Raw genomic sequence first — 18,701 nt, 5'->3', positions numbered from 1 at the left:
GGTAGGGAGACCCAGAATGTACCATATACCAGCATATGGGGGGGTGTCTTATTGGTTAGTCCAGATATGTTCTTTTCAGGGCCCAAACAAGCGTGCGATCATGATATTTATTTGTTAAGATGAACTGATTGATGAGATGATGTGCACAGGATTATATCTACTCTTGAATATTGCCTGTGTAGATTGATTGATTTTTATAGAACTATGGTTTGTCTGGGAGGAGGGGCTTCCAGTATAAGGCCAGTGGGGGTGGCGGTGTCTCGAGTTTAGACCAGCTGAACCTGGATCTGCTGCTGGAGGTGGAGCTGAGGTCTGAGGCCTAGTGCTGCTCGTGTTCTTCGTCTTAATCTGGCGTACTTTTCATTTGGTGAATTTGAGATTTTTTTCTCTCTCTCCAGTTAACATTTGCACAGCAGTTCTCTGCAGCTGAGAGGTGATGCAGCAGAGCAAACCACCAGGTGAAAATCTGAGCAGGTCATCAGACCAACTTGCTCCATGTGGCATCAGAAATGGAATGGCTTCTTACTCTGTGTGTTATCATGAAAGCCCCCCAGGTTTGGTTGACCCCGATGAGGGGCTCCAGAGATTGGTAAAGCTCCGGTGATTTGAGGCTCTCTGGTGGTAGAGAAGCGTGTTGGAGGCATCATGAGGCACTTGGGCACATTGTCGCTGTGGCTGAGTCTAGATGCTGGTGGCTGTATTTCTTGGCCTGGCTCTTTGGTGTTCTGGTTAGTGTGTGAGTTTGGTGGTCTGTGGGCCTGGGTTCAAGACCAGGGTGGGGTGAGTACCCCCTCCCTGGGCTGCAAACAGGGATTTTATAATAATTGTATTGAGCCACACGCCTTGGTATAAGTACTATTATAAAAGACTTGTTCTTTTTCGATTGATCAATTTATGGCAAAGACTTAAATCACATCTCGCCGTGGAAGCTCATTAATCTATGCCGCGTCTGTGCTCCTGGTTGGATAGGTTGTATCCCTGCAAGGGGAGAAAAGGCTGCCTTGGTCAAGTCCTGTCTTTATTAAGATTAATGAACAGCTTGACATTTTTAGTCCTCTGTCGAAATCGATAATTTTAATACTCATGAGGGCCATCGGGGATCTGAGCTTGTGGAGCACACATTGTGGCCACAGAGTGAATGTTAAATGTCCAAGTGGTAATCAATGCAAAGAAATTAGCTATTGATCCCTTATAGTTTTCTAATGGGTTATCTATTGGTTTGCTCTTTCGGAAAATTCCAATATTAGTCGGATGGAATTGTGTTGGTCATATTGCTGTGGTGTGTGTGTGTGTGTGTGTGTATGTACATGTATGCACACTGGCGGTTTGTGTGTGTTGCTCATGCATGTGAGGTCACGTTCTAATTAGCACAGAGGGCAGATATTAAATAAAGATGTTGAAGAATATTGGTTACTTGCATCAGATCCACTCTTCATTACCAATAAGGCTGCAAGCCTCAGACTGGCTTTACTCAAGCTTCATGCTAACTTGAGGGCCAGTATTTGATGAGCTAAATAAACACATTTCCCCTATTTTGCGTCATACTTGGAGCAATGGCGAAACTTCCCTCCCGTTCACTTTAATAGATCAGTTTGGCATGTATGATAAACAACCAGTGAACTCCTGACCTCAGAGAAAAAACAGATTCACAGTTCTTGTTTTTTTTTTTTTGTTTTTTTTTTTTAAATCACCAATAATGTTCCCTACATCTTCCATGCCACTTAAATACATTTCCCTGTTTTTTTCCACACTAGTTGGAAATGGATCTGCTTTGCTGGGGCAGTGGAGATCTGGGCCAGACCGGACATGGCAGGCGAGGAGACGTGGGCCCGGACGAGGCCCAGCTGAGAGAGTTCACGGGGGCAGGGTTTGGCAGAGTGAAGCTGATGGCGTGTGGATCCAGCCACTCCATCGTGGTCACAGGTACATTTCTCAGTCTGCTTTAATCAAGTTTGTATTGCACCAGGAGTTTTCACCTCTTCAGAAAGGTACCGATCTTAGTTTGGATACGAAGGAAAATACGTGTGCTCTGTCACTCGTCTATTTGTGCTGCTCACTTTTTCATTTGCAACTTATTCGGTACAACATTTGGCAAACATCCAGACTCGGTAAGAGTATAGTTATGTCTGGCAGGTTCTGCGGTATTAAGAGTTACTGGGACACGCCATCTGACATCCTGTTGATTTTCTGAAAGCTGCATTTGTCCAGTGGGGCTTTGGAATGTTTGCAAGAGAGACATTTGATCAAAGCACGTATAAGCAAGCTAGCTCACAGAGTCCATTAGCAACAGCCATACATATTATCTGACGGTGGCAGGACACACGGGAGTGTATATACAGCTCAGGACCCCGGAAACAGATCTACTTTAGAGCAGAATAAATCTGCAGTTTTAAAACACATTTCAGGTCATATTTATAGGATTTACATACAGAATCAAGTGCCTGGCTGCCCTGCCTGTCTTATTTGCCAATTTGAAAGAAACCCCGAAGACAGGAAGAGAGGAGACTCCTTCAGTACATTAGCTGGCAGAAGTCATAAATCATTAGCCGAGATAAGTCTTATAGATCACCCCAACACAGGGATCCTATACCTCTACCATCATTACAGGGAAAAGGTGACATTTTTGATGGATTAAAATGGCGCAGACTAGCTTAGGCTAAATCATGTTAAGTGATGTGACATTGCAGTTTCACATATCATATTTCTGTCAAGACAATGACGGCACAAGGCATTGTCAAGGCATGATATCTGACAACGGCAGACTTCTAGGGGGACCAGAGGAGATTTATGGGAAGGTTTTAGTGGTCTGAGGGAGATGAGAGAGAGGAAAAAGTGGTCCTTTTTTGTACATTGTCACTTCCTGAGTGACTGTAAATTTTACTCTCGTCCTGGTGGGAATTGGAGACATTTACACATCCTGACAAATTGCCTGCTGTAAAAGTATTTACTGGTCTTGTCCTCCCTTTATTCTTGGCCAGTCTGCAAACACATACCACCACCACCCCCCCCCCCCACACACACACACACAAACACACATACACACAGAAATATTTATCTGCAGCAAATTTATGTGACACATTTTTATGTAGCATACCTGAGCTCCAGCCCAAGATATGTCATGACCATGTGGAGCTGAGAACCCCACGCTGCCATGAATGCTGGAACAGAGGAAGTCTTGAGTAGGTCATAATGGTTTTATATTAGCCACATTGTCTCTAATCACTGGCAATTTAGCCCAGACAGCCCCAGCAATGGCTTGCTTATGGAAAAATAGCTTACCACGGAATAAGCATTGAGTACAACATACACACAATATGTTAACCTACTGACACACACATGCAGAGATGATCATGTTTTTGGCCTCAGGTACTCCCACCAAGCAGTCAGATCATCTGTGAGGACTTGTCTGTGTGTGTGAAGATATGTTTGGTACAGAGTTTGAGTTTATTTTTGGAGTGTCAGTTTGAATAAATGCTTGTGGTACTTTGAGTGTGTATTATTGATTTGTCTCCCATGGACTCACTGTCGTGCTCTGACCACTTGATTGTAGTTCCAGTTTTTATTATTCCCTGTGGTCTGATGGAGCCCGAGTATGCTGATGGTTTCCTTTTTCAGCAAATGAAGTCTCCACTGTTGACTTTTTTATCCACGTGCAAACGTTTGCGCCATCTTTTTTGTTTGTTTTTTTTGGAAAATTATGGTAAATGGACGCCACTGGGTGGCACTGTGAGACTACCAATAGGAAAGTGCAGCTGAGTGGCGCGGGAGGGGGTGGCGGGAGAATGGAGGCCCACACTCACCTCACACTCAGACAGAGCTATAATTTACTAATAGTGCGGGAGCCGCCATTGCTGTTATCTTTTAATAGATTTGTACGGGGGGAAAGCAGGTGCCTGTTGTTAATGTGTCCAATTGCCCAAGTTGCCTACTGAATTTAGGGCATCCATCACTGTCGTGGATGGTGACACCCTGTCGCTCTACTTCATGTGGCGGGCCGGGCAGGCTGGGCCGGTAACAGATGAGGCTTCTCTCTCCTCTAGACGCCCACAGTCACACACAGACGGCCGACATATACGCCTGCACATGCATACACACACACACACACACACACACACACACACACACACACACACACACACACACACACACACATGCACGTTTTTTTTTTTGCGCAGTCGTAGAGGGCAAACTAAACTCACCTGCCTCACGAGGAAATGCATTTATTTATCATATAAATATATTAATATGTGTTAAAATGATCCCTAAGAATTGATATCTAGGGGATTCAGCAGACTGTCGGAGAGAGAAAATGTCATTAAAGTAGTTTCCCTAAACTCCCCCCCGTTGCTTTGAATTCTTGACCTTGCAGCTTCAGCCTTGAGCTTAGCCAGGGGCACCATGTTGCACGCAGGTTTGCCCTCCGCCTCAAAAAACACCCTGTGCAGCTGTGTTTCTTTAGACCCGGCCTGAGACTTGGAAGGTATAGCGAGGTGCCTGCTAATACCTTGTTAGGGCTGTTTCACTTGCTGGGTCTCGGTGAGGTCACTGTCAGTACTGCTTTAGTTCGAGGGCCTTGATCTGCTGGATGAAGGCGAGGAAGCCATGTGCTGGCCGTTTGTGACCTACCAGGATTTTCTACCATGGACTGCCTGAGAACTCGGATGTCATCAGACAGAAAGCACTTTGATTTAGGTGTTGAAAGTATAATAACTTTTCTATATTTATTATGTTTTTAAGATGATACACTTTAGGGGTTGTGTATGTTTGACAGAAAGTCAATATGATATCCAAAAACCCTTTTTCTGAAGTTTTTTGCCGCTTTTTTCCACCTGAGTTACGGCCAGGCTGGGGTGTCAGGTGTTAAACAGCGCATGAGGGCTCTGACCCACCTTCCGAACCCTCTCTGACATCTCTCTTAACATAAAACAGACGCTCTCTCTTACTGTAATTGTAACCATCATGTTACTTTTCCAGTGTTTCCTCCCGCACGCCTCTGATGAGCATTCCACCATTTATGAGTTAAACATTCCTCAAGTCTTCCTCTCATTCCCCAGCTGTGATCACCAGTTTTTTCCTCGACCTCAATGATGTCATTCACCTGCTGGTAATGAAGAAATCAGTCTGGGATTCTTCTGGAAGGCGACTGTCGTTCAATTTGTCTTTAGCAAGTGTTAATATATTCTATTCTTATAAAACCTGTCACCAAACAAGTGCTATAGCCACACAGTTTGAGAACAACAGTTTGCTGCAGACTGTTGGCACATGGAACTGATCAACACTAGCGCTCAGGACACTTGCTGCACATCTCCATGGATTCAAAGGCAGAGAAAGAGGAAGGGAGATGGTTGTAACAGCAGGAACAAATCCCAAAGGTGCACACATGGACTCTCCCTTCAAATCAGCAGTCCTGGCCAGGATCTGCCTGCAGGATCTAGTTCATGCAGACTCAAGTGGCTTCTTCTCTAACAGTGTAATCCACTTGGACCATCAGCTATGGATACCTATTTCCTCAGCTTCTCTTTCTTCTTGTCCCCCCCCCCCCACCCCCATCAAGCCTTCTTTCCTTGTAGGCAAATACACATTTACCTATGTATTTTATTGTCTCCTTTAATGTTTGTCAAAGAGTGCAATAATTTGAGGAAAGTATTGGCCGTCCCCCCTGCATGACAACTCCAATATGTCTACTTTGAACCCAGAAGTGAGGGGAGCTTTGGTAATAATTTGCAGTTGGAGTTTTTGTATGATTTCCTGGTTGGGAAAGGTGAGTGTGTGTGTGTGTGTGTGTGTGTGTGTGTGTGTGTGTGTGTGTGTGGGGGGGGGGGTGGATTGCCTCCTGTTCTTACCTTATGTCCTCTCTCTCATTCACTGCTCCTTCTTTTATGTCTCAGAATTTCGTTTTGTTGTTTTTGAATCAATGTTATTAATATGAGCCGAACTCCTTCAGCGTAGCACTTGAAAAATATAGTTTGCCATCCTCTTGGCCCCCGCCTCCCCCTCTCCCCAGCGCCCCCACACACACCCGCCCCCACCGTACAAGACAAAAGTTAAGCAGAACAAAAGATGGGGGAAAGTCTTGCCAATTAGCAGCTAATGAGACAAGCTTGTGAGGATATCCAAATCCTAAACGTGTTAACGTTTACGACTACCCCCATCACTCGACTCTCGCCTCCCTATCTGCCCTTGCACCCAACCTCTTGTAAGGCGGCGAGGGCACCTCTGAGGCCCTCTGTGTGATTATTCACACATGGCCCTGGAGTTTTTAAGCAGCCAAAAAAAAAGAGGAAAAAAGAGAAGAAATGCATGGTAAATGTAAAAATGCTCAACTGACACGATGCCGCGATGTCTTATTTATTTAAACTTCTTTTATTTTTTTCCCGTCTTACCTTCCCTCCGCCCCACTCTCCAGCTCAACCCTATCTTCTAAAGATGGAGAGATTGATCCAATGAGGTAGTTTGTCCCCTGCCATCCGTTCCCAATTTTCCTTTATAAAGTAAAGCCAGGAATTGGGTGGGTAAGGTTGCGGTTGGAAGGCTGGTGAGGGAAGCACATTTGATAAGTGAAAAATAATCTGCCAAGAGAAAAAACAGTCATCCCGGTTGCCTTTGACATGCTTTTTTAATATATATATATATATATATATATATATATAAAGCTAAAATAAAATCTGCTTTTGTAATAGAGATCTTTGGACAGCCTTGAATGATTCGCCACGACTCCTTTCCGGCCTCATTTTCTCCAGAGCGTGTATTGGGAGTGAGTTTGGGGGGATCTCAGTGGGGAAAACCAAATGTGAGTTGGCCTGGAAGTGTTGCAGTAAACAGTGAGAAAAAGCAAACACAGGCCAGATCGGGGGAATATAGTGCAGAGTAATGCTTGGACTAAAAAAGATGAAATGTGTAATGGAACAGCACGATTTCTGCTCTCCAGAGGGACTTCTAATTGATTCTGTGCTTCATTACTAGTTTTCTCTGGGAGAAGTGGACAGCTCACTTTGTTATGAAAACAGAGCAATAGACATTTAAATGGATACCATGGTGATTATTGCAATGCGGCTCTTGCGGAATATGGCAGCAGATGAGTGCTTTATTGCTTTAGCTTTTTCTTAAATTGTATTAATTTTCCATGAAGGTAGCAGGGAGTAGCAGTTTGAATACAACATTAACCCTGACTGAAACAATTAAATGAAAAGCAGAGAATTGAAAGCGAGAGGTTCGGGAGCACAAAATAATTCAGGGATCCACTTGATATGTTATTTGTCGGGGGCAGTACATTTGTGCATGTTAACTAACTGTGCCACTGGACTTGGCCTGCTCGTAATAGGGTTCCAGCGCAAACATTTTCTCTCAGGGATTTCTATTATTAATTCTGTCTGAACACATCCATAAATGAATAATGAAATAAATAATGAAAACGTTATTACTGTTGGCAGCTGGGTCGTTTCTCGTTTCCTGCTTTTTCCTCTGCTTGTTTCCTACTAATTAACTTTCCAAGGAATTGTCCTCCTTTTCACCGAGTGATTTTCATCAGTATGACGGGCCACTGAAAGTATTGGTACACACACAGGAACCACAACCATACACAAGACCCTCACTGGCTACTCCTCGTTTAAAGGAAATCACCTAACATTTCTTAATTATACTACTCGGATTGCAAAGTACGTTAGTTTAGCTTCAACAGGTGGACTCAAAGATGGAATACTCGCTGCTTCCTCCTGTGATGCCTGTTGTTGGAGGGGTTCAGGAGCACTATACCTTTCATGAGTTTAGTGAAGATAGTCGTGTTGTTCTTAATGTCCTGTGTCCAATTGTGATGTCCAGCATCACTGTTTTTCATACCTGAGTTTGGTCCAAAGAAGAAATGCAGTAATTGCACAAATTCCGGCATATTACCGTTAATGCTACTGCTGGTATGTTGATTAACGTGCACTATCCGGTTCAATAAACTCTAGATTACAGAAATGATAAATGACAAAGATCAAAAATATAATTTTTTCAGCTGATGTAGATAACTATTAATGACCTGCTTCTTGTGACAAATTCCTTCAAGATTTCGTTCACGTTTTTGTACTGGACAGCTTCACAAAGGCAGTAACCTTACTGTGTTTGGCTGCCAATGCTGCCTGAATATTTTTAAGTACATTTACAGGTGCCTTAGTTACTTGAATATTTTGTAGCTCCTCACGAAACTCTAGCAGAACTTGCAACTTTCTTCCAATACTGTGAAAAAAGTTCATAACAACATGTGCAGCATTTAATTTTGTTGTTGTTTTGAGGGTGAAACCAGCACATACTGGTTTTATTGATTGGCTATAATCCAAATAAAATGGTAATTTAGTATCCCTACTTTATCAGGCTCAATATACACCTGCATACCCAATTAAAAATTTAGCAAAACATCGTGTGCTCAACGTTAACCAAATCGCACTTCTGTTCTGAGCGTCTCAGCGAGGCTAAATATGAGAGGTTGCTGAGGCTCCACCATCACTCATCTCCCTTATTTAAGATGCATGCCCTCTGCCCTGCACCACGCTGTTAAAGGCGGGTGTTTTGGGACAGAGGCCTGGCGATAAGTAGCCTTCATTTACTATGGAGCTTAAAGGTGGCAGTAAACCTAGAGCGTCAGTTGTAGCCCCCCCCCCCCCCATCCCTCTGGCATTACCATATACATGACCGTTCTCCCTCTCTCTCTCCTCATTAGAGTCATTGCAAATTCTTTCAAACTGCTCCTTCCTTCTCTGTGCGTTTTACTGTTAATTAGTTTGCTTTGTAAGGTTAGACGTGCGGACGGAGCAACTTCGGGAGTGTTTGGCTGCCATCTGTGTGCATACGGCTCTAACTATGTACAGATGGCGTGTGCTTACAGACAGGTTGCTTCTTGCGGGGGGAAAAAAAGGGGCGAGAGACGGTTTCGGTTATTTTAACAAGATTTATGGCCATTCTCACAGGTAACTGTTTGAGCTCTAATGATGATTGTTAGTCAGTTGTCACATGGATAATTTAAGGCAAGAGCGGAGAATGCGTATTTCTCAATTTCCACATTGTTTTTTGACAATTTTGTATGCAAATTCCACCCCCAAAAAAGTTGCTTTGTTCAATTCCGAAATGTGAAACATATTGAATCAATCGCTACTTTCACAAGAGATCTCATAATTTTGTCAAGTTCAAAAACTATTTGCCATGAAGTGAACCAGGTAAGTAGAGGAAAAACAAAACAGATTTCCAAATAATTGCTTGACCGAGGTCACAAAATTAGCAAATGTAATCGAGTAATTAGAGTACAGAACTATGTTTTCCCACCGAAGATTTTCAAGACCTGACAACTCTATGAATGCTGTTTTCCCGCTGCACTAGGACATGCCTTCCATTAGAACCGACTTGCTGTTTTATTTTTGTGCCGTCTTGGCTGGCCTGCAAGGTGCCTCTTGCTGGTGGGAAACCTGCCCTTGTCAGTCGCAGTTCAGTGGCTAATGCTTTCTGCTGGGCATTGTGACTGACCCTCCCACAATTAAAAAAGGGTTAGCAAAATTATTTTTGGCCTCTTGCCACATACTTTATGTAACTTAGCAGTGGTCAGAGACGGATCGTGGGGCCAGAGTCCCCAAAAACCTGACTCTTTCTATCGACCCTGCTCCAAAATTGCCTGGCGTAATTAGCAAATTGAAGGAAAAGCAGCTAAGGAAGTCTCACTGTAGAGGAAGAAGCAGAACACACAGTCATTGTTTCTAAATCTTGCAGTTTTTCAACTGAGGAAGAGTTCTAGGAACCCCTTATGACCACGTGTCAATCAATAATCAGGTTTTATATTTCCCTTAATCATCATAACTGTCCCCTGTCTGGTTTTACATTTGTTTTCACCAGTTGTGACTGAAGTAAAAGCAAACTTTTTTTTTTTCTAGTATTGTGGCCAGCACTTTTTTTTTTTTTTTGGCAGTATTTCTGTGCTTGGTGAGGGAAAAGGGAAGAAAAAAAAAATCAAATCTTGCTCTTCTGTATTCACCGTGCGTCAGAGACGAACGTGAGAAGAGTGCATGTCTCAAGAGATGAGCAGAAGACAAGCATTTTCACAGTAACATCACAGTTTTGTCAAACACCATCGAATAAAGGTTTATTAACGATTATAATTTGCTGTGCTGACACCTTTTTTTTTTTTTTTTTTTTCTTCCCTCCCCGAGTGTTGAAGCGGGGCTACGAGCTCTTGCGGTGTGGTGTCAGCGCTTACGGAGTCAGTTAGAAGAGATTCTGTCATTTCATTAGATTTGCAACAACATCATTCATTATTATGTATTGACAGTGCATGTAACTTGGTGAGACAGGTCACAAATGACATATAGATGCTGGCGCTACCTGCCGCTTCCCCTGCACAATTGTTCAAAATACTGGAAATTTAGAAAGGTGTGACATTTAAGATTGCTAGAAGCAGTACATGCATATTGAGCTCTGTTTTACACCCGCCTCTATTTAATCCATAAACACAAACCTGGGTTTAGGGTGTCATAACGCTGCTTACTATTGACTACAAATGGCCACAGTAATTTAAAAAAGTACTCACTACTGCTATGCAACACTCAATAAAACCAGCCTTTTGTCTCTCCTCGCTAAAATCTAAAACCCCCTGCAAGAGAATCGCTACAAATATTTAAGAAAGCAGCCAAAAATACCAAATGAAAAAAAGCGAGAGATGGCTTTGTTCATTTCTTTCCCTCCTCTTTCTCTCGTTCCCACTCCTCCCCAAGGTTCTATTAGGAAATAGATCCCAGGTGTTCGATAAGCCTGTAGTGGACATGACAGCAGTGCAATCAAGTGTATAAATTTAATTGCAGGCTCATTTTGTGCCGTTTATTAGCCGTTTAGGGGCACATCGCTCCACTTGAACCCTGTTATTGCCAGACAGAACAGCTGTTTGGTCCCTTTTTAACTGTTTGTCTCATTGGGTTGTTAAAAAAAAAAGTATTTAAATGCGAAATGCTGCTTATTAGAAATCATATTTGAAAATATACCTACTATGTTTATCATGAATTTGTCAATTCGAACATTTAGTAGAGAAGTAAATTCAGGTTTTAAAGGAAATTAGAAAGTTTTATTTTTACTGTGAATGAAAATGGATTTAAAAAAAACCCTGAAATTAAAACGAATGAATCTGTAAACTAATAAAATAATGTAACTTAAATGTATAGATGTAACATACGAATACGCTATGATTTATTTACCATAACAGAAAAAAGTGGGACGACATACTTTACAGCAAGACACATGCACACACACACACACACACACACACACAGAATAAAAGGAAGGAGAATTTCTTCATGCAGCTCGTCTGGCGTTTGCTGAATTCGGTTAGTCTGTTCTCCGTCTTTGCTGCTGACGTTGCCACACACCGAGAGGCCTGCAAATGTACTGGCTCTGGTTGAAACCTTCCCGCGGTGTGACACTCCATTAATAAAAAGCCTACAGAAAGCTGTGTTAATTGTTACCATACACTCGGCCCTGGCATTCCTATAAATCACTCGACTAATTGCAGCAAATTGTGGGCTGACATTAAGCTATGATTCCAAACCGGCATATATTCATCAACATTGCAGCTAGCCCCGTTTAAAAAAAACAAAAAACAAAAAAAAAAAGAATAAAAGAGCACAGGCGGCTATTTCCCAGGCTAAACATATATCTCGCATCTAACTCGGCCATTATTTATGGATCTCTCTTGTCCTCAGCGTTTAAGTGCTGCACGGTGATTGAAATAGATCTGCTTTATTTATTATATCTCTGGATGAAGCCCAAGTGTGACCAGTCACAGACCTTGTTTTCCATGTTCCCCCTGAAGCCTGCTGGCCTATATTGATTAGCGTGTTGCTTGTCATATCAGAATTACCTTGAATGGTTTCAGCCCCTCCCCCCCCCTTTTTTTTTTAAATGGCCAAAAACGGTGCAGTAACTGTGCTTTTTCTGATCATTTTATGAATGACTTAACATGAAATGAATCTCCACTCTTCCGCACAGAATAGACAACACTTGAATCGTCTCCAAGTGGTTATATTATCAAGCGTTTAACCTCCCGTGTTTATTTCATGCTGACAAAAGGCTGGCTACATCAGTTTCCCCACAGGCTGACAGGCACCGTAACTGTCACTGAAGATGATGGCTTTTGCAGCATCACTACCATTAATGTTTCACCATCCTGCCAAGTCGCACCTGCACCGTTCAAAACACCTTACAGTGAGTGTCAAAACAGCGCTTAATAGTCCGTCCCCAGGTGTGCATCAGCAACTAAAGATGTTGGAGCCAAAGGTCAGGATCTGATTTGTTATGTGGGAGTTCACGGGGAATTTTGATGTGCACTGATCAATTCCACACCCCAACATGCACATAAATCAATTCTGCATCTAGAGAGAAGGTATACATGGACTCACGGGGTGTATGAGTGCATGCACAAATGGGACCCATGCACAGACTATAGAGCAATTCATCATAAATCTCTCTCAGCATATTATAAATGTGGACTATCCTCGTGTTTTCAAATTGCTGAGGCCCAACGAGCTGGCTCCACAATACCTCCAAACAAGGGTGGAGGTGACTGGATGAAGAAACTTAAAAAAAAAAAAAGAAACCCCTCCTTTTGACACTGTTAAACATTGACGGGCTTATTACCGTGTTCTCTGATTCAGCTGGATGTGTTCAAGGATCTTCTCGGTGGTGAAAAAGGTCAGCTGCTCTTAGTTGTGCTCAGCTAGAATACTAATACTGTCCTTATTCAAATGATCTGCTCCAGTGCTTATTAAATTGATGGTCCAGGCACTCTAATTTAATAGTGTTGCAGTCCAGGAGAGGGGCACAGCTGGAGTCACCAGTGAATTAGGTGCTTCTGAGGCAAAGTTCAAGCAGGAGCCCGCTTTGCTTTTCGGATGCATTTTTTTCCCCCCAGCAAATTAGCAGTCAGTGGCAGTGCACAATTAATTAACACACACACACACACACACACACGCACCAGGATGAGCGTTCCTGAGGTTCTTCCCCCCCCCCCCACTCATACCTCTCCTACACACAGAACATTCTCGTCCCCACCTTTCTTCATTCTCACCCTTAATCCCTCTTTAAAATGATTTTTTTTTTCTTTCTGCGGCGTCAAACTTTGAGCTTTCCCTCTGGCTCGGCTGGAGAGGCTGGAGGATATCGGCTGATGTCTTCAGGTGTGCGCGTGTGTGTGTGTGTGCGCGCGCGCACTGTATGTGTAATCTACATGTGTGTAAGTGCAGCCATGTATTATTGATTCTGTTTGTGTAGAAATTAAACCCATAAAGCTGCACTTTTCCTGCTTAATTGGACTTCATTTTAAGTGGCTATAAATTGTTTATACTGCAATGCGCTCCAGAATCAAGGGGGATGGAACCTTAACTTAACTATTACTTATATCGGAGTACTGTGAAGTATTTAGTGGTTTATCAGGGTTATGGCTGTTTGTGTCGGAGTAAAACTTTTTTTGACCTTCATAATGCAACATTTTTCACCTATAATTCTTCTTTAATCACTTCGCCGCCTCATAAGAGGGGCTACATTTATATCTGCGCAGCAAACTGTGGCTGTCTTCTTTTACTGTGACAGTCGGACAGTCGTGACAGACACATTCACTCAACTGTGGGATGTTGTGTCTGTGTTGCATCCCTGTATCAGAAATTCTAAGCTGTGCCAGCAGAAAAGCAACAGCAAGGGCTTGGGAAGCAAACACACATGCGGCATGTGTTTTATATTGAGTGCGCACACACACCCACACATTCAGAACTCTGGAGGTGGTCGATATAGATTTACAACTGTATCACAGTATTACATGCTATGAAAATAGTACCCTTTTGCCCACATCAGTATATACAGTCTTGAGAGCTGATCCAAAAAAGTAATCTAATCCTGACATCAAATATGAAACAGTGTCTGTTCAGTTTGAGAAAATATTTGATTCACAAATCAATATTAAGGTTCAAATGCACACGCGGATACTCACATGATTCCTAATGTGTGTATATGCTCAGAAACATATGGAACTGTTGTAAAAAAAATACTTGTAAAAGTGCAAAAACTTGAAACCTGCAAATATGAATAGGGCAAATATTCCTATAGTGGTGTGATATTCATGATATGCTGTTATGGATTCAGCTTTGCACTCTGATTCTTTATCAGTTCCTTTGCAGCTTCCTTAACAATTTTCTCTGTGGGGGAAAAAGTTGCACTCACCATTTCCATTTTTTTTTTTTAATCTTTAAGTCTGTGTGGAAACCAAAGGCTGTGTGTGTGAAAGCTTCAGCGGAGAGGAAATCTATCAATAGCATTTAGACAACGCTCCATTTCTTGAGAGGAGATGGAGCTCATGGGTAGCCTGGACGCTAGCTGTAGCTGCAGCAACAGTCGTCATCTAAATTAGATTGACAGACAGAGCATTTGTGCGGCGCGTGTTTTCATCTGTTTCCTTCATCACAGACGATGTCAAGCCAGCTTCTGTAGCGCTTCTGTTGTAATATTGGATATTTGCTTTCTGTGATAGAAACGGCAACTGCACAAGCACGTCAAATACAGTTTGCTTTCAGTTGCGTAGAATGAGCACGTTAGCTGGAAAAATGATCATTTACAGACATTTCAACTAGACGTTTCTTTCAGCCACAACACCTTTTTGTTGACAGCATTATATTTTATTGCATGAATGAGTTTGACATCATTGGTAAGAGGAATTGATGTCCAGTGGGGGGGGGGGGGGGGGGTGTCATGTGATCCAATGGGCGGGATGAACTGGAAGCGGTTCCACAGCTCTATAGCCCTCCTCAACTGTTGTCCTATATTTACAGGCTAAACGCTGAACATGGAATACAGTAGGCCATAAATAAGAATGGGAAGGCTCTATCAGGGCTGACATAGGTCTGTCGCCCCCCCCCCCCCCCCCCCCCCCCCTACACACACACACACACTCACTGCTTGTTTGTTTCCTAATAGACTCCGGTGGTGAAACCAGTCAACATAGTAGGTGTCAGATTGATGTGACCTTGATGCAGTTTAGTGCAGTGATTTGTTTATTGGCACTTATTTTGATGCATGTAGAAGTGAGTCTTTAAAGTCCCGCACTGACACACACATACCCACACACACACACACACACACACACACACACACACACACACACACACACACACACACACACACACAGGCAATGAGGAAGATAAAAATGGGAAAAACAGCGAGAAAGACGGAAGGGGAGATGGAGTAGAAGACATATACTCCCGGGGCAGATTACATAATACATCATTCACAAAGCATTGTTGCCAATATGTCTTTTATACTCCTTAAATTGCTGTTGCCATCCCAGGGCCCCCTCTGCGCTTTGACAAATGCATCACAACACACACAAACATATTGTATTCTCTCTCTCTGTGTACAGTTTGTGTACAGTTAGTGGAGTCTATCACAGGCCTCCTGGGACACGACTGTGTGAGGAGAGGAGCTGGTGCCGAGGAGAACTGTACAGTATTGATGGAGCTGTGTTTCTGTTAGGCAGTGAAAACAAAGTCTCCCTGATGCACAGTGGAGTGTAGGGGGATCAATAGACGTGGAGCCCTTCATTTCCTCAGGCTTTTACTGAAGAAACACTCTGTGATGTGTCAGGGCTGCTGCAGTTGTTGCTTTGACATGGAGGAGATACCAAACCATTGTGCTGTAGTGTATGAGAAATGATGGAAACACACACACACACACACACACACACACACACACACACACACACACACACACACACACACACACACACACACACACACACACGCAGTCTGATGAGGGGAAAAGGAAACTTAAAGGTCAGTGGTTTGTGTCACTACGTGCTTGTGTTAGAATAACAAGAAACAGGCATGGACCAAGGGGGAAGGGTTTAGCTGACACACAGGATATAACAAGGCGTGAGCTTGAGTGATGGGGAAGGGTTTGGCCGCCACACAGGATGTAACTAACATGTGACCGTGCGCTGAGGAAGGGTTTGGCTAGTGCACGGGATGACACAGGGCCAGAGCCTGGGGCAGCCAGGGAGAGTTGAGAGCCCAGCTGTCACCTCAGTCAGCCCCTTCTCTTGGGGGGAACTGTCAATCAGCAGCCTCTCATATCGCTCCGTCATTGAAGCTAATTGCTATTGTCAACCCTAGAGACCTCGTGCAATTGCCCTTTTGGAGAGAATACTGCCTCCAAACATGAGATAAAAAAAATGCAGGAAATCCAGAGAAGCGTATCAAAGGTGGTTGTGGTAAAGCATTAATAAGGCATTAGAAAAATTAAAGGCAAGATCACAACAACAACAACAAAAAAAATCTCAAACGGCATACATGCAGGCCCGGGGAGCAGAGGCTGCTGGACTGCACGGGAATGTGGTGAACAACGTGCCGCTACACACACGCACACGCACACGCACGCACTCGCACACTCACATGCAGCAATAGACCTAATGAAAATAAGATGGATGCTTTCTGAGAGATGGGTGGCTGTGTTATTAATTGCTGTCTGTCCCCTCCTACTGATAATGATGGGCTGTATCCTGGAGAATTTGCAGAGAATAGATTTTATTTGGAGGGATTATTTATTGTCCTTCTCATTGGAGGGGTGGTGTGTTTAGAATAGCGAGGGTTTAAATAATGGCCTGTGCGAGATAAGTCCTCATGTTAATTCCTCTTCCTTTCCTGGCACCCTCTTAACCAAGCCATCCCTATTATATAAATATATCCGCGCAGAGGGTGAGACTTCAGATGGGATATTTACAGCTTCTCTTTTCACTTCTTAATTCAAAGGCAAAAAAAAAAAATGTGTCATCTGATTTGCTGATATGCATTATAAACAGCTCTCACAGATTTGTAATCTTCCACTAATGGTATTATTGATATTCTAATCCATCACGACTTACTGCTGTGGCGTCGAGCGTCACTGCCCTTTCACAAGTGGACACGCAAATTTAGAGCAATTATTACCATAAAGATTACCATTCTGTCTGTATGGATGAAACTAAAGGAGCACGTCACAGAGAGGACGGTGAGGAAAAAGAAACCCACCCACGTGAGTCCTCTCTCTCTCTCTCTCTCCCTCTCTCTCCTGCTTCTCTCTCTCCACTCATTTGTGGGAGTACAGAGGGACAGCATTATCATTGCCGTGTACCCCCCCCTCCCCACCCGCCTGACACGCCACAACTCCATCCCATCACCCTCTCACAACCCATAAATCAGGATGCTGTTGTCATGGCGGCTGGAGGCGTGGTAGCTGCGGTGACACGGAGGATCCTGGTGTGGGTGTGAAATCACTTGACCTCAAGCATTAACCTTTCTGGTGTGAATGGCCGCTGCTCTCCTCAGCAGGCTGGGAACAAAAGAGGCCTGGTATTGATTAAACTCCATCGCGCGCACTTGATATTAAACACTTGCTTAGATGCCTGCGTTCTGTTAACCCCTCCTTGCACGATGGATAGTGCACAAAAATATGTCTTCACATTTTATCATCGGTCCACTTCCTCACAAACCCGACCGCTAAAAACTGGTTCTGCTCACGGCTTTAGGATCTAGAGTGTCAAAGGTCACAGAGAATGTTGGAGAGAGAGAGAGAGAGGGAAGGGAAGGGAAGGGAAGGGAAGGTCTCCGGGTGATCAGTGTTTTGTCATCCGGAGCAGTGTTTACCTTTTCTCTACACAGGTTCTCCTCCCTTCATCCTCCTCCCCATCTTCCCGATCGATACTCTGCACCCACAAAAGATCCAAGAGAAGAAACACACAAGCATCAGAGGCGGTCAACTCTTAGCTAAAGGTGATGGAGTTCGAAATCAGCCGAGGTGCGGCCGGACTTCAAAGTTCCACTTCTCGGAGTCTGAGAGGTGGATGTAGAACGCTCGCACTGTAGGTGCTCCGGTTCAAATAATCTGTAATAATCCATCATATGTTGCAGTGATTGACATACTTGAACAAACCTGAGATGCCGTGTGCTGTACTGGATTACTGAATCTGCAAATCTGCAAAAGTACCTGCAGTGTCTAACCCCCCCCCCCCCCCCCCCGGAAAAAAAACAACCCAAAAAAGCAAGTGAACTAACAGACTTGCAAAACATTGAAGAAGGAATGCATGGCATGAAACAGCAGTGGCTTCATAATGAGCCGTTTGTAACCCTTTACTTTAGGAGTACACCAGTTAGCGACATAACAAGGCTTCACATGACAGAAGAGCCGCGTTCACTAAAACTCTTCCCGTAACGGTGGGCAGGACTGGAACACAATCGTACGCAATCGGCTACTCAGACAAGCTTCACTGGCCTTACAGGAGCACTTTTCCTAAGGTTGCCCTTTGATTATAAATGGTCCATCACAGGCCTGTTAGTTCCTTTAGAGGCGACGGCAACGCCGCTACACACACCTCAACCTCAGAGGCCGGGCAGGGTCGCTTTTCTCGGGGAACGCCAGCATCTGTTCCAGGAAGTGCCCGTCTCGTTCAGGCTTAATTGTCGTTCCTCAATGAGAAGGCTGGTAAGTGAGAGCAGGAGGGGGGCTGTCACGTTCCCGTCACATCCCAATGGTCCAGTAAATAGAGCGTGTGAGTGTACCCCCCCCACCCCCACCCCCAACACCCCCCACCACCTCCTTGTTACTGATGGACGAATGCCCCCTCCTCCCCCCTTCCCCTCCTCCCCAATTCCACTCCAGCTTTCTCCCCCCTTATT

General features: G+C 43.8%; 1 protein-coding gene across 7 annotated transcripts in view; it reads left to right on the top strand.

Moving 5' to 3' along the window:
- The window catches only part of LOC147259758 (uncharacterized), a 298,413-nt gene that overhangs the window by 2,132 nt on the left and 277,580 nt on the right, over positions 1-18,701 (top strand). For 5 of the 7 annotated variants that reach the window (XM_086205919.1, XM_086205918.1, XM_086205922.1 and 2 more), the window contains exon 2: positions 1,755-1,923. In XM_086205919.1, coding sequence (XP_086062045.1) covers positions 1,755-1,923 — 169 coding nt within the window. Of the gene's footprint in view, positions 1-270; positions 368-398; positions 459-1,754; positions 1,924-18,701 lie in introns of those variants that run through there. The other 2 variants (XM_086205920.1, XM_086205921.1) reach the window with 2 other exon arrangements.

This window comes from Aulostomus chinensis, chromosome 6 (genome assembly GCF_037954235.1).
Source record: "Aulostomus chinensis isolate RoL2024-O1b breed Wild chromosome 6, RoL_Achi_v1.0, whole genome shotgun sequence".
Taxonomy (NCBI): domain Eukaryota; kingdom Metazoa; phylum Chordata; class Actinopteri; order Syngnathiformes; family Aulostomidae; genus Aulostomus; species Aulostomus chinensis.
This window is presented reverse-complemented; position numbering and strand designations above follow the sequence as displayed.